Here is a 13041-nt window from a genome sequence, read left to right as displayed (position 1 = left end):
AATGTATCTGTGGGGAATGCTGACAGAGGGTGGAATGGCACAAAAGGTAGGAAAATTGTGAAGGGGGAAGTGTGTAAGCGTGCTCTCTCACATAAAGACAGCTGTGTGCTGTTTATAGAGATTCATCTATAGGAAAAGTCATATTTTTAATAATGAATATTACTTGCCTGAGCAAATAGGAAGACAGACGGAACCGGCTAGAAGCAGGCATCATGACGCATAGGTGGGCGAGAAACCAGCTTTTCCCTTCCCACACACGCTATGTCCTGGCAGTGTCTCCGTCTCAGTGCATCCCGTTCCCTACTGATGCACTGTCGGGCCCCTGTAGCACTGCGGCAACACACCGTGTTCTCTGCCACTGGAACTGAGGGACCAGGGTAAATAGGAGGACTATTGGCATTTTCAGACCTCCTGAAGTGGCAGGCTCAGAGGGGTTATTGGTAAACCACTCTTCAGGCTCGCATCACTCTCCAATTTTGCGTCTTCGGCATAGGGCTTTAGTGAATCGTTACCACAAACAATATATCATTCATCCATGTCTGCTGGCTATCAGAAAAGAAGGACAAGAAAGAGGCAGAAAAACAAGTGCAAATGAGATAGAAAAGCCAAAACAATCTCTGGAGTAAATAAAATGATTTTTATAGGAACTCTGCGTGAATGTGATGGGAAGACCAATACTTACGGGTTGCCTTCCTTGGGTTGTTTCTAGTCGAGAATATAATTGGATCTATAGAAATACAGTCTGCCTCTTTGCTCTTTAAGAGTACTGCTAAATGGAACAGAAGACAATGCAGCCAGCCTAAGTGAAGGTCAAAGCTTGATGAGATCTCACGGCTGCCCAGCCTCATCTTTTATGCAGTCAGCAAGATTGTTGCTTCTCCAGAGCGCTGCTCTGCTACCGTCATGCTGCCAGGTTAGGACAAGTCTGATCTTTTCTGGCCATGTGACTCAATGGCCTGCAAGTACATATTTTTAATTCTGCGACAGTGCCAATGCGGAGATGGAGCTGTTGATTCACATTAATGTGAGGCATCACGGCATCCTTCATGAAAAAAACTGCTCAGAGCTGTCCTCCCTGTTGTAAGATTAACGTTTTTCCTTCTACTTCCCACTCCATCTTTTCTCACAATAGCACATCTGTTTAAATCTGCTTCAATCTTTTTCATCTGCTGTTACGATGGTTTAGGTTTGTTGGTTATTGCTCCATGGGTTTTGTGTCTTAAGGAAAAATTGGTTGTCTCCAGGATGCTCACCCAGCTCTCATCTGCGTTCTTATTCTGGCAGAAAGGCCGTTCATAGGCTTGGTAACCTTCACAACATCTTTCTGCCAAACCAGATTTGTTCATCATGTCAAACTGTTCAGAGCTGGGTCAAATGGTGGGTAAATCCAGTCTGCGACACCGGCTGGTGGACCTCAGCTGCAGGAACATTCTTCTAATTTTTGTTATAAACTTGACTTTATCTAATTCACTTGCAATTAGTGTAGGGGAGCTATGACCGTATATAGCTTTAAACACCTGGTCATGTTCCAGTCTGTCCTTGGTTCAGTGGTACTTCAGTGTGTACCAACTCTTCACCTCTAAATCACAACTTAGTCAAGTTATGTGCAGTTTAATTAATACTTTCACTGCAAATCAGTCATTCTCAACCTTTTATCACTTTTCTTGCTTTTTCTTTCCTTTTCTTTTTTTTTTTTTTTTTTTTTTTTTTTTTTTACATTCCCTTCAATTGACTCACGTAGTTCTTGCACTGAAGTTCACAGGAATGTGTGTTATCGGTTTCTAATTGCTCACAACCCTTTGTGTTATTTCTCTGTCCTTGCTGGCCCTTGCTTCACCTCCTAATTTAATATAGCTCAGTGTAATTAATGTGCTGTTTAACTTTTCTTCCAGATCATTAAAAAAGATGTTAAACAGAAGCAGTCATGCCTCTATCCCCATCGCATCCCATTGGACTGTTTCTCCTACCTTGACACCTTATCATTTGTCATAATTACTCTTTTTAGATATTCCTGCAGCCAGTTCTCAGGTTTGTGCTACTAGCTTTGTCAAAGCTCAGTTCCATTAATTTTTCTAATTAGTATGTACACTGTGTTATCAGAAGGTTTTCTGAAGTGTTGGGCTGCTTACTGGCAGTGTGCCAGGGCACTAAAGAGCCCGGGTCACAGAAATTATTGCCTCCTTCCCGACGTAAGGGAAGGACGAAAATGCAGCCGCCTGCATCCTGCTGGGGCGAGCTGAAGGCCACCGCTTGCTCTCCACGTGCTTCACCTGCCGCAGCCCATTTGTTGATAAATGGTGGTGTTTGATTAAACACGTTGATAGATGACTTCTTTCTCATAATATTTATTGTTTATCATCATTGTTTTGGGCAGACTTCTGACCTTTATTCCCCAATTCGAGGCTATGGGCTTTCAAATGTGATCTTTCCTTATGCTAGTGCCTTATGCAAACAGCTCCCAGGTTCTTCTCCCCGTCGTGACCATGTTAAATGCCTTGCTGAATTGTGATCTGAAAGGCTGTTGTAGCTCTTTCCAGCTATCCGGTAGCTCTTGTTTCCTCATGAATTTTTCAGCATGATACCCAGTGACTTGGAAATTTGATTCCTTTAGTACTTTTGACTGCATATCATGCAGAGTGCAGGCAATCTTCAGATACATGTTATTAAAAGATATATTATCAATGTATCCCTGTTGTATCATTTCCGTTCCTCTGGTTTTCTTAAACATGTTCATTCTACCCTGCGTCCCTTCTGTGGCAGTAGATAGTTTTCATTGGAAAGTCAAAATTGTAATCTGGCCAAATCTGCAGTGCTGTCCCACCAGGGGAAAAATATCTTCCTGATCCTTGCTGTTGATCAGCTTGTGTCCTGAAGCATGATAATTGCTCACTCTTGTTATTTTTAAACCTGACTAATGCAGCTACATATGTTGTTCTTCCTTATATAAACACGTAATCCTTTTTTAATCTCGCTGAAAAATTTGTCTGTATAATATCTTGTGGAAGAGAATTCTACCAGATGATTTATAGATAGCATTAGAAAAGGTCTCCTGACAATCATTTAAATTTGCTGCCTCTCATGTGAAATTGCCCCTTGGTTTTGTTATGTAACAAGGTGCATGCTGGGCTTAGTTAATTCCCATTCTATTTGTTTTATACATCTCTAATCCTTTCTTGCTTTTATTTCTAAAATAAATAATCGGTCTTTTAAAATATATCTTTTGGAAATCCCCCTCTTGCCTGCCTTTAATCAGTTTTTACTTCTGGAGTTTAGTTTTTTTCTGGTTTTGCTGCTGAGATGAGAAGATCAGAAAAGAATGGTGCATTAATGTGAAAGCAATGCTGGATTTCCATAATACCACTTCCCTCTGATTGTGCTTTATCCTTTGTTTGTACGTTGGGGATATTCCTTATTGTCCTCTGCCTGGGCACAAAACACCTCTTCAGTCACATAGTGCCAGGCTTTTGGGATGAGTTGATGGTGGAATTTTAGACCATCTCAAGTCACCGTCTTGTCCTTTATATCTCCACAGAGGAGGATATATAGTGGTTTTCATCTGCTTTTCTACTGCATGAGTGGCTCAGAGCCTTTTCAAAGGTAGTCATTGCTAATATTTTAGTAATGAGCGTTACTGGGCTCATAAGCAAACTGTTCCACATCCTTGCTACTTACAGTGTTGGTTTTTTTTTGTTTGTTTTTTATTTTGTTCTACAGGGGATAGTAAACTTCACTGTGTTTGCTCCTCATTCTTGGAATATCCTGCTAGTCATATCATTCCATTTAATGATCTGGCCATCTCCCCCCGCTTGCCATAGCTTTACAAAATTACTGGCACCTCAGAGAATTTTCACTTGGCTCCAGTTTCTTTTCTTGGTAGCTGCTTTTGAGCAACTTAAGAAATGAGGTGCTTCATGTACTTCTAATGAGCAGCAGTTGGGAGGCAGTTCTGTCATCGTCCGTAGTCATCTGAGTGTTATCTTTGTAACCCATCCAGTCCTTCCCCTCCGAGAGGACGAGTTTCTTTGCTCTGTAAATGAAGTTGCCCACCTGCTGTGATTAATAATGCATTAGTGCTCCTCATCGAGAATCATAAATGTTCAAGACGTGTTGCAAACCTGCAAAAAGCAACGTGTTTGCCTCCAGAAGCGCACAAGATAGGTAACAGTGCTGCAAACCACGGCACAGCACATGAAATGAACCTTTATTGTCACCCATTTCACTCCAGTTTGCTTTGAAACTTCCGCTAATAACGTTACATGCTATTGATTGATAATTCATATTGTAGTTATGTATATTTTTATTGGTTCGGGGGTGAATTAACCTTTGACTTCTGAAACAACAAAGAGAACCATTATTTATTATGCATGGGCTGTTCTCTCCAAAGTGAAGAGTCAGTATGTCTTCTGGGAGCAGCAGTCGAAGAGTTGAGCAGTCTGTAGTTGGGCTGTCTTTGAATCTGTGGAAGAGTTCGTGTGGTGCTGTGCTGACATTAAGGACAGACGGACAGTTTTCATCTTTGGCACAGATTTCCCAAAGGCAAAGCAGCCCTTAACAGTAACCAGCCCCGAGTTTAATATACGTAGGGGTCAGGGTTTACATGTTTTGCCTACGCAGCTCTGTATGGTAGATAAATAAAAATAAAGGTTAAAAATCCTGGTTCCACGCTTCTCCTGTGGCCATTTTCGTCTGACTGTGAGTGAGATGGGTTGCTTCACTTCCAAATGAGATGAATTGAATTCTCAGTGGAATTGGGTTATTTTTAGATGTTGTATCATTGAGATTTCTAAGCCTTGGGTTTGATGCTTTTGGCTGAGATGATGAGTGCACTCTGAACCTCCTCCACGTGCCTCATTGAGCATGTGGCATTGCTCCTGCTTTCCCTCTGTCTCTCTTTTCCCCTAAACCCATGGTGCTGAGAGGGATTTGTACTGAGATGTATCCTGTTTGATGTGGACCATCCAGTGTGTCTCGGGAGGGATTAAGGCATGGTTCTCCTACAGTTGCTCTCTCCCTGGACTCCCTTCAAAATACATTTACATGGGACTGGTCTTTCCCAATTACATGGCAGATAATTTATCCTACCACATATTTTGTATTTTTTTACTGAGATAATCTCATCATTTCTGGCAGTTTCGGTAATAAGCTCACATGTTTCTTGTCAGTGGGTGCTTTTTTAAGGAGTAAAATTCCAGCTGTTTATAAAAGTGTTTCATGATTTTTCTTAAACCTTGGATACATCATCACTGCATTTAGGCATAAGAACCAAACAGCAGTGTATTTTGCGTTAAAATAAGTATTCAAAAGAAATATCTAGACAATAAGATAAGAAGTAAAGCCTTTTAGTGTCTTTAAGAGTACAAGCTACAGTTAGTAGCATTGGCAGAGTTTTCTTCTATTTAGTAGGAAAAGGAATTTTTTTTTTTTTCAGTTAGACGGTTTGTTGCAGACTGAAGTTTATTTTTCAACTCTGCATACGTTTTATATCTGCAATCTCCATTTAAAAGGATTTTTGTTGGCAAACAGAAGTCCGAAAGCTCGGCTCAGTTCTGGCACATGTGAATTTCTTGTTCTGCTCCCAGGTTGTCCATCTGGAAGCGCTAGCCCTGCATGAGCTGCCAGCAAGGTGTGGAGCAAATATTACAAATGTTTTCAGGTGTTTTGAGGATCACCAGCAAGCACAGTCTTTGTTTGAATATTTTTTATTATTAAGTGTGTTCTCTGTTCTTTTTTGTTATAGTCAGTCCTGCATAGCCTCATTCAATCAAAGATAAGGAACGATCTGTGAAGGAATAGATGAAGTGCAATTAACCCAAGAGTATGTTTCACTGATGTTTAAGCAATGCCAATTTAAAATTGTGTATGTGCACAGAAATGACTTCACAGTCCCTCTCTGAGTGGGTTTTGGATTGATTCAATAGAAATACTTTTTCACCCTTGCTGAATTGGGTCAGCTTTGTCTTATTTGTCCTTAAGGGGAGAAAAACATTTCATTTCGCGTTTGCAATCTGAGTAGCCTGAGAGGTACTGGAATGAAGCCAGGGTCCACCAGCTCTGAATCCCTGTAGTTGGGTTTGTTACCTTTTGTGCTGAGAGGTCAGAATACACGAAAGTGCCTTTGAAAGTGCTTTACATCCTCTACTTGAATTCCAGCAGTGGCCCCAAGAGAAGCCCAAGAGCATCTATTGATTACAGGGTTTTTTTCAAAGGCATTTTTTCAATACCAGGACCAAGAAAAGTGTGGGAACATGGGCAGAGTTTGAGTGGCATACACAGCTAAAAACACGTCTTCCTTTTCGACAGTACCTTTTCCCCCAGCACACTATGTAGATAGGTTTTGGGAGGTACTGTCTTGGTATAGGGTCATTTCTTTTGCACTTTATTTTGTTTCAGTAGAAAATAGCGGCTTTCATCTCGGAGGAGCTTGCTGGGAAGCCTCAGAAACTGAAGGGCAGCCTTAAATGTAGCACTACCTTCAGATGCAAAAATCAGATTCCTTCTTCCTTTGCCCCGCACGGCACCATCCCAGAGGCTGCAGGGCACCCTGATCTCTCTGTGCTGCCCACAGACAGGCACTTTGTGGGCTCTGATGTGAGCCAGCAGGTTGTTTCCTACACAAGTATTTGGGAGAGGGTGATCTGCATGTGCTGGAAAGATCCCGAAAAAAAAAAGCAGAACTGGGAAATTGGTTTGGAGATGCTTATAGATGAACCGGACCAAATGCTGGTTTTGATGTTTGGAAGTGATTTTGTCCTCCAACAATTAACCTGGCATCCCTTAATGAGAAGAAGGTAATAGCCCTTTCCGTTGAATACAGTAGATAAATCTAATTTTCTTCCTCAAGAGGTGAAAGATGTGAGATTTTTCAGGCTAAAAGATTACAGATAATGTCTTGTTTTGCTGGGATGGCCTAATTCTTAGGACTCTGTAAAACAAACAGGTTGGATGCTTCCATCTGGTTGAGTCACCTGGAGCCAATAAAAAACCTCTTGCTTTGTCGGCGTTCTGTGTAGGAGAGAACAGAAGACCTTGTTGTCTCCGATTTGCTGACTTCTGTGTTACAGGAGGCAGCTGTGGGCAACATCTGTCACCTGCCCCAAAGGCAGCTTGAGGGGCTTGCTTTGCAAACCTCTTGAAAGTCGCTGTGCTTGACTTCTGTCCTAGCAGAGCACGGATGGTGGGACAGAGGGCCAGCCCCAGCTGGCTATCGCTGTCACTACACCTGTCCCAAAGCAGGGCTCTAGATCTGCCTGTTCAGTCCACACCAAAGAAAATTCATTTTGAGCAACTTGTACCAACCAGCCTGTAATACTCTTAACAAACGTGGTTTCGCTCACGTGCATTTGGGAAACGTCCTGACGGCAGTGCTCTGTGCAGCTGTTCCGTGAAGGAGCAAAGAGATTCAGCCAGTAAAACGTTGCTTAATCCTATGGATTAAGAACCTTTATATTTGCTTTGATCATACCAAAGAATGTATGTGCATGCATGCCTGCAAGCTCCGGAAATATTTTGACACCGTTTGATTTTGCATATTGCATAAAGTAATTTAAAGGGCTGGAGGAGAAAATCAGCCGTGCAGGTGTTGAAACACTTCTGTGAGCTCCCCACCCGTACAGATGCACGCGCTGTTGTGTATCAGTAGTGAGCTGCACTCGTATCGCTCTGGTGGTCAAACAGCTGTCGTTCCTGCTGATGTCTGCAGGAAGATGACTGCAAGGAGAGGCTGAGCTCTGGTTTATCTGGGAAAGAAGAGGCTGAAGGGTGACAGAAGGCTGCCTACTGCCACGTAAAGGGGAGTTACAAAGGTGATGGAGCCAAACTTTTCTCCATCGAGATGCTCTGCAGAGGCAGCAGCTGCAAATTGCTGCTCAGGAGGTTTGGTTGAACACCCACAACGCTTTCACTGGAAAGTCACGCGGCACTGGATTGAGTTGCCTAGAGGAGTGGAGAAATCTCTGTCTCCAGAGGTTTTCAAGGTTTAGCTGGACAAAGTCAAAGCGAAGCTGACTTGGTGTTGGCATGGCACCCCCATTGAGCAGGAGGACTGTGTGATCCCCAGAGGTTCCCTGCAGCTCTCGTGTCTTTGGTCTGCAATTGTCCAGTGAACTACCATAGTTCAGAAGAGAGATTAGTTGAAGATTTGGAATTTTTAGAGCATAGGTAAATTTTTGAGTTAATCTTTGCTTTAAATCAGTTTCAGGACTAGTATCTGAAGTCACTGGTGTGTGAAATCTTTTGAGAGTTTCAGTTTTGGCTAGAAAGGCTATTGAAATTACTCATTTTTGTAAGACTGACCTGCTGTATTTAAGTGCAAAAGGAGAACCTAGGTGCAACTGTGGGTGCATAAAAAAAGACATCTTCAAGTCTGAATCTGACCAAGAATTGGAAACATGGCATGTAAAGGGAAGATGGGACCTAATACCGATATCTAAGATCATCCTTATTAAATGACGGGTTTTCTTACCATTTGTATAGTAGTTGTTATTCAGTGAAGTGCACCTGTAACATGAGAAGTGCTAATTACTGCAATATGAGGCTGTCATGAACTGGAACTATTTAGTATTGCCTTCGTGCCTAGAGGAATCCCAATACAGCACATTCCTCATAATTGCAGTCAGCAGGAATTATTGCTGAGTTTGGACTCAGTGGCGGTGCATTGATTGATTTATTACTGGCATCAGTTTCCCCATTTCACTTCTGTGATTTCTCATTTTAGGGCTTCTTCAGTAAACGTCTGAAAGGGTCCATCAAGAGGACAAAGAGTCAGTCCAAGCTGGACAGGAACACAAGTTTCCGTCTCCCATCTCTCCGCAATGCTGATGACAGGTAAGGTTTGGTGTATCTCCCAAAGCAATCTCTACTTATCTAGAGGCACTTCACAAAATCTGCATGCATATGTGCTCACAGAATAAGAGTAAGGAAGGAATTTTGTTGTTAAACTGGCAGATGGATGGGTTTTGGCTGACTGTATCTTATAAGTTGTTTTTCCTTCTATACGATGCATCGCTGGCACGCCACTGAAAATTTCTGCTGTTCTTAACAGCTGATAAAAAGTTCTGGTTAGGCATCTGGACTCAAATGCCTTCTTTTGCATCTGTTTCACATAAAGTACAGACATTAAATTTCATGATACAAAGCCACTGGCTTGATCAGCTTTTACAAGAACTTGCCTTAATGAATGCAATACTTATCTGCAGATCAGTGCAGTGGCTGATATGAGATTGTGCTGGTGCAAGCAGATCAGTTCAGCTAGCACTGGCAAAGCCCAAAGGTTTGTGGTGCAGTTAAAAGTCCTTGTCTGTAGATCATACAGTGCTGCAGTGCAGAGTCCTACAAGGAACAGATGGTCTGATTTTCAGAAAACTGGAAAACTTGGTGACTTCTGTCCATCTTAGTGCTCCATTTGGTGTAGTCTTACTTGTTTTGCTTTCACCTAGTGATTCAGGCTTGAGTGGATTGTATGTGAGGCAAACAAGAGCTTATATGCTTTTTTTTTTTTTCTATTTGGAAAGTGTCTTGATTGTCTTCATTAAACATTGCTGTGTGTTACATTCCACAGCAGCCCAGCAGGAGAACTAGATTGAGTGGAAAATAAGTTGCCCTGTACTTAAGGCCATGACAGGCTTCTCTGATTTTACATTGTTTAGTGCATTTTCCCTTCTCTTTAGCTGAGTTGAATTCATTAGCTGCATCTGTCATGCTGTGCTGCTTCAATCAGTGGTGCTATCTTCTCCATCTGAAAGTCAGCACCATAAAATCATGGAGATAGCAAGGCTTCGGATGTAAGAGGTCTTGTTAACTTCTGGAGTTACAGAAAAGACTGCTGCTTACCGAATGTGACTAATGGTGTGGACGTTGTTGCTCTTTAGTCATGGTAGTGTCCACCCGGTCTGTTTAGAGTCAAGTCTGTGGTGGTGGTGTGATTTTTTTGTTTTGTTTTGTTTTTGTTTGTTTTAATTAAATGCCTATTTTCAGGGAGATGGAACTTTGCTTTAAAAAGAAGCTCAGTGAGCATGTGAAAAAATGCCACCATATAATAATGCACCTGTTATTTGTACTGTTGTTTGTAACCAGCTTTGCTTGAATTTTTGTAATGCAGAAGTACCTTTGCAATAAGTAATGTGTTTGTCTTTTCCTGACTTGGTACTCATGCTAAACCCAGACGGATGACACTTCCATTGGAGTGTCAGGGAAATGCTATTTTTTTGGGATAGCCAATATATTTAGCTATAATTAATCCTTACAACTTTGGTTTAAGACGTTATACACAGCAAAGCCACCTTCTCTCTGCCCATACCTGTATGGGCATGAATTGTCAGCTAGACCCAAATGGCTTGTGGGTTTTCTCTGACTGTTCAGAGAGCATAAAATGCACTACATGTGGAGGTGACATTAGGCATTGTTGGTTCTGTAACCCTTCTCTGGACTCCTAGGCATGGACTTAAGGAGGATCCATGAGAACTGAGAAGTTCCAGTGGCAGAGTCCATGCAGAGATTTGGGGGACAGAGCCCAGGACAATCAGTGACCTGCGGGGTGTTGGACAGGGACGAGGCGATGGCTGCGCTTTCTGTCCTGCCACAGTTCTCCTCTGGCCTCCTACGCTAGCCTTATAGCAGTGTCTCTTGCAGCTGTAGTCCCAGAGATGGCTGTTTGGGTGTTTTGTGACTTGATAGCAGCACTTGCTGCTAATGGACCTGATCTTTTTTGCTAACAAGTCCAGGCGAGCCTCCGCCTTTCAGAGCTACATGTGCTGAAGTGAACAGAGGGCACAGCGTGGAGGCAAGGGAGATCATTTGAGAGCAGCCAAGCTATGTAGAAAGCAAGCCAAGATGAAGTTTATTTGGAGCTCATCTTTGCACACATGGCTGTAGCTGCTCTGAAGCATGAGCCTCACCTCTAGCTTCATCGATGTTTGTGAAGCGTCGTGCTGCAGGTACAGGTCGTGAGTTGCTGATAAGTTATTCTAGGAAAGAAAGCATAACAGCACTACTCAACCTTGTAGCTACCTTTTGTTGAAAAGATTGAAGGCTTTATAGAGTTCTGTTTGCATTTGTGATCTAATCGGCGCGCCAATTGAACGTAGCGACTTGGAAGATACGGTTATAGCTATTACTTTCCTAAGGGTATTTCTAATTTTATGAATAAAGCCTTAAAGGAAGCTCATTTCCACTGTAAAGTTAAACTTGCCAGTAATTTCTCCCTTCCTTCCCATATGTTTCACTGTGTTACCTAAGGGTGCCTAAAAAATGCACTTGGTGCCTAGACTAATAGGAAACACAGCTCAAGACCTACGTGGGAATGAAGCACTTGAGATGAGGAACAGATGAGTGTATTGGGAGGAGATGGGCTGGAGGGAAGAGAGAGGCTAAAAAAAAATTATTCTTGTTCAGAATTACGCTGTTATTTGGGATTTTTCCAATGGAGCAAGTCAGCTACAACTGTTTGTGCGTGAAAGAAGGTAACGTACAGCAGCTGAGTGGGAATTGACATTTTCTCACCTTCTGCTCTCTCAGCTTTCTGTATGAGTTTGGTCTGTTGCAGGAAAAACTTTCCTGGCCTCTGCTTCAGTGAGTCAGCCCTTTCCCATTTTAAGCAGGTGGTGCTGGGTGATGTCATGGTGCTGTACTGGTTTTCAGGGCCGGATTGACCGATAGCATCTACCTTTTCGTGCTCTGACAAATACAGAGCCCTAGCTTCAAAGAAAGCACCATGTAGCTTTATAAATTAAAACCCTTAAAGGTTAGAAGGAAAGAAATGGAGGCTACTGTCGTGTTTGTTTCTCTCGTGCTTTTGTGGTGTTCGGGTCCTATTAAGAAACAGGAGATGTCCATAGATAAAAAACCTATAAAATTCTGGAATAAGGAAGATTGGTTATCCTGGTTTGGGATACTGTCACACTGCATGGTGACAGAGGAGGGATACTGTCTGTTGGGAGTTGATTTAAAATAGAAAGGATTCAGGAATGTTGTCAGAAGGGAGTGCTGGAGATTGTTGCAGATTTTTTTGTAATCAGATTTTCTGTTTCATCAGGAAGAACCACAGGCAGCCTACTTTGTTTTTCTGGGTTTTAAACTTTGCTTCAGTGTGACTGAGTGGATGGGGAGGAGAGAAAACTGTGGTCCCCCTGCAGAAATGAGCCCACCGTGGTCAGTATCCAGGTGTCCTGCACAAATCCACAGCCTCTGCAGTTCACACCACCTTTATCACTCCAGGTTCTGTCACTTGTACTTGAAAACTTGTGGTTTGTCTTCACAAGACACCAACATGGGAATGCTTAAACTGTGCTTGGTTGTGACCCAAGCCAGATTTGAACGAAGCTCTTCAGATCTGTGGCCAGTACGGTATGTCATTGGGTTATCAGCGGTGCTGACTGTGAGGCTCTGTGTTACCAAATCACCTTCCACAGCTTTCCTAGCCGGATTCCCACTGCATTCTTTGAGCTCTCCAACCCACACATTTCTTTCTTAACATTTTCTCAGTCACATATAGAATGTAAAACAATAAAAATAAATATTAAAAAAATATATAAGGAGAGACCAAATGAATCTTTTCATTTGGGGGCCAGGAATTTAAGAGTATTTCTAAGTGGTCCAACAAATCTCACCTTGGTTCTGTGTATGGAGAGGGAGCAAAGATTGTTGAGACTGGCTGCATACGGTCTCAGCGACTGCAGCAAAGCTCTGCAGACAGCTGGGAGGGTTTTGCCCTGTTGGGATTTACTGCCACGTGGGAGCCCTCCTGATTTACTAAAAGTCATTTTATGGCATTATCAGACAGTCGTGGTCGAGCACAGGATCCCTTCTGTGCTTGCTCAGGATGGGCTCCGGCAGGTCGCAGGGAAGCAGGTAGCCATGGCTCTGGGCTTCATGGTGAAGCGCTATCGCTGCTCCAACGACAGCTTTTTCTACTTTCGGTAAGTGCCCGCGCCTCCCTCCTTGCTTCTTTGCAGTGTGAAAATAGCACCCGTCGTAGAAATGGTAGAACTAGATCTTGCTGTGTTTTCCTATTTATTCATTGTAATTTAATCCCAGTTTTCAAAAAAG

The 13041-nt window shown here is 42.6% G+C and overlaps 1 protein-coding gene across 10 annotated transcripts in view; it reads left to right on the top strand.

Moving 5' to 3' along the window:
* The window catches only part of RASAL2 (RAS protein activator like 2), a 174704-nt gene that overhangs the window by 124340 nt on the left and 37323 nt on the right, over positions 1 to 13041 (top strand). For all 10 annotated transcript variants that reach the window (XM_084526877.1, XM_084526875.1, XM_084526874.1 and 7 more), the window contains one exon: positions 8714 to 8823. In XM_084526877.1, coding sequence (XP_084383003.1) covers positions 8714 to 8823 — 110 coding nt within the window. The remainder of the gene's footprint in view (positions 1 to 8713; positions 8824 to 13041) is intronic.

Source organism: Aythya ferina (genome assembly GCF_964211825.1).
Source record: "Aythya ferina genome assembly, chromosome: 8".
In the NCBI taxonomy this organism is placed as follows: domain Eukaryota; kingdom Metazoa; phylum Chordata; class Aves; order Anseriformes; family Anatidae; genus Aythya; species Aythya ferina.
The sequence above is the reverse complement of the archived record's forward strand: the minus strand, read 5'-3'. Positions and strand labels throughout refer to the sequence as shown.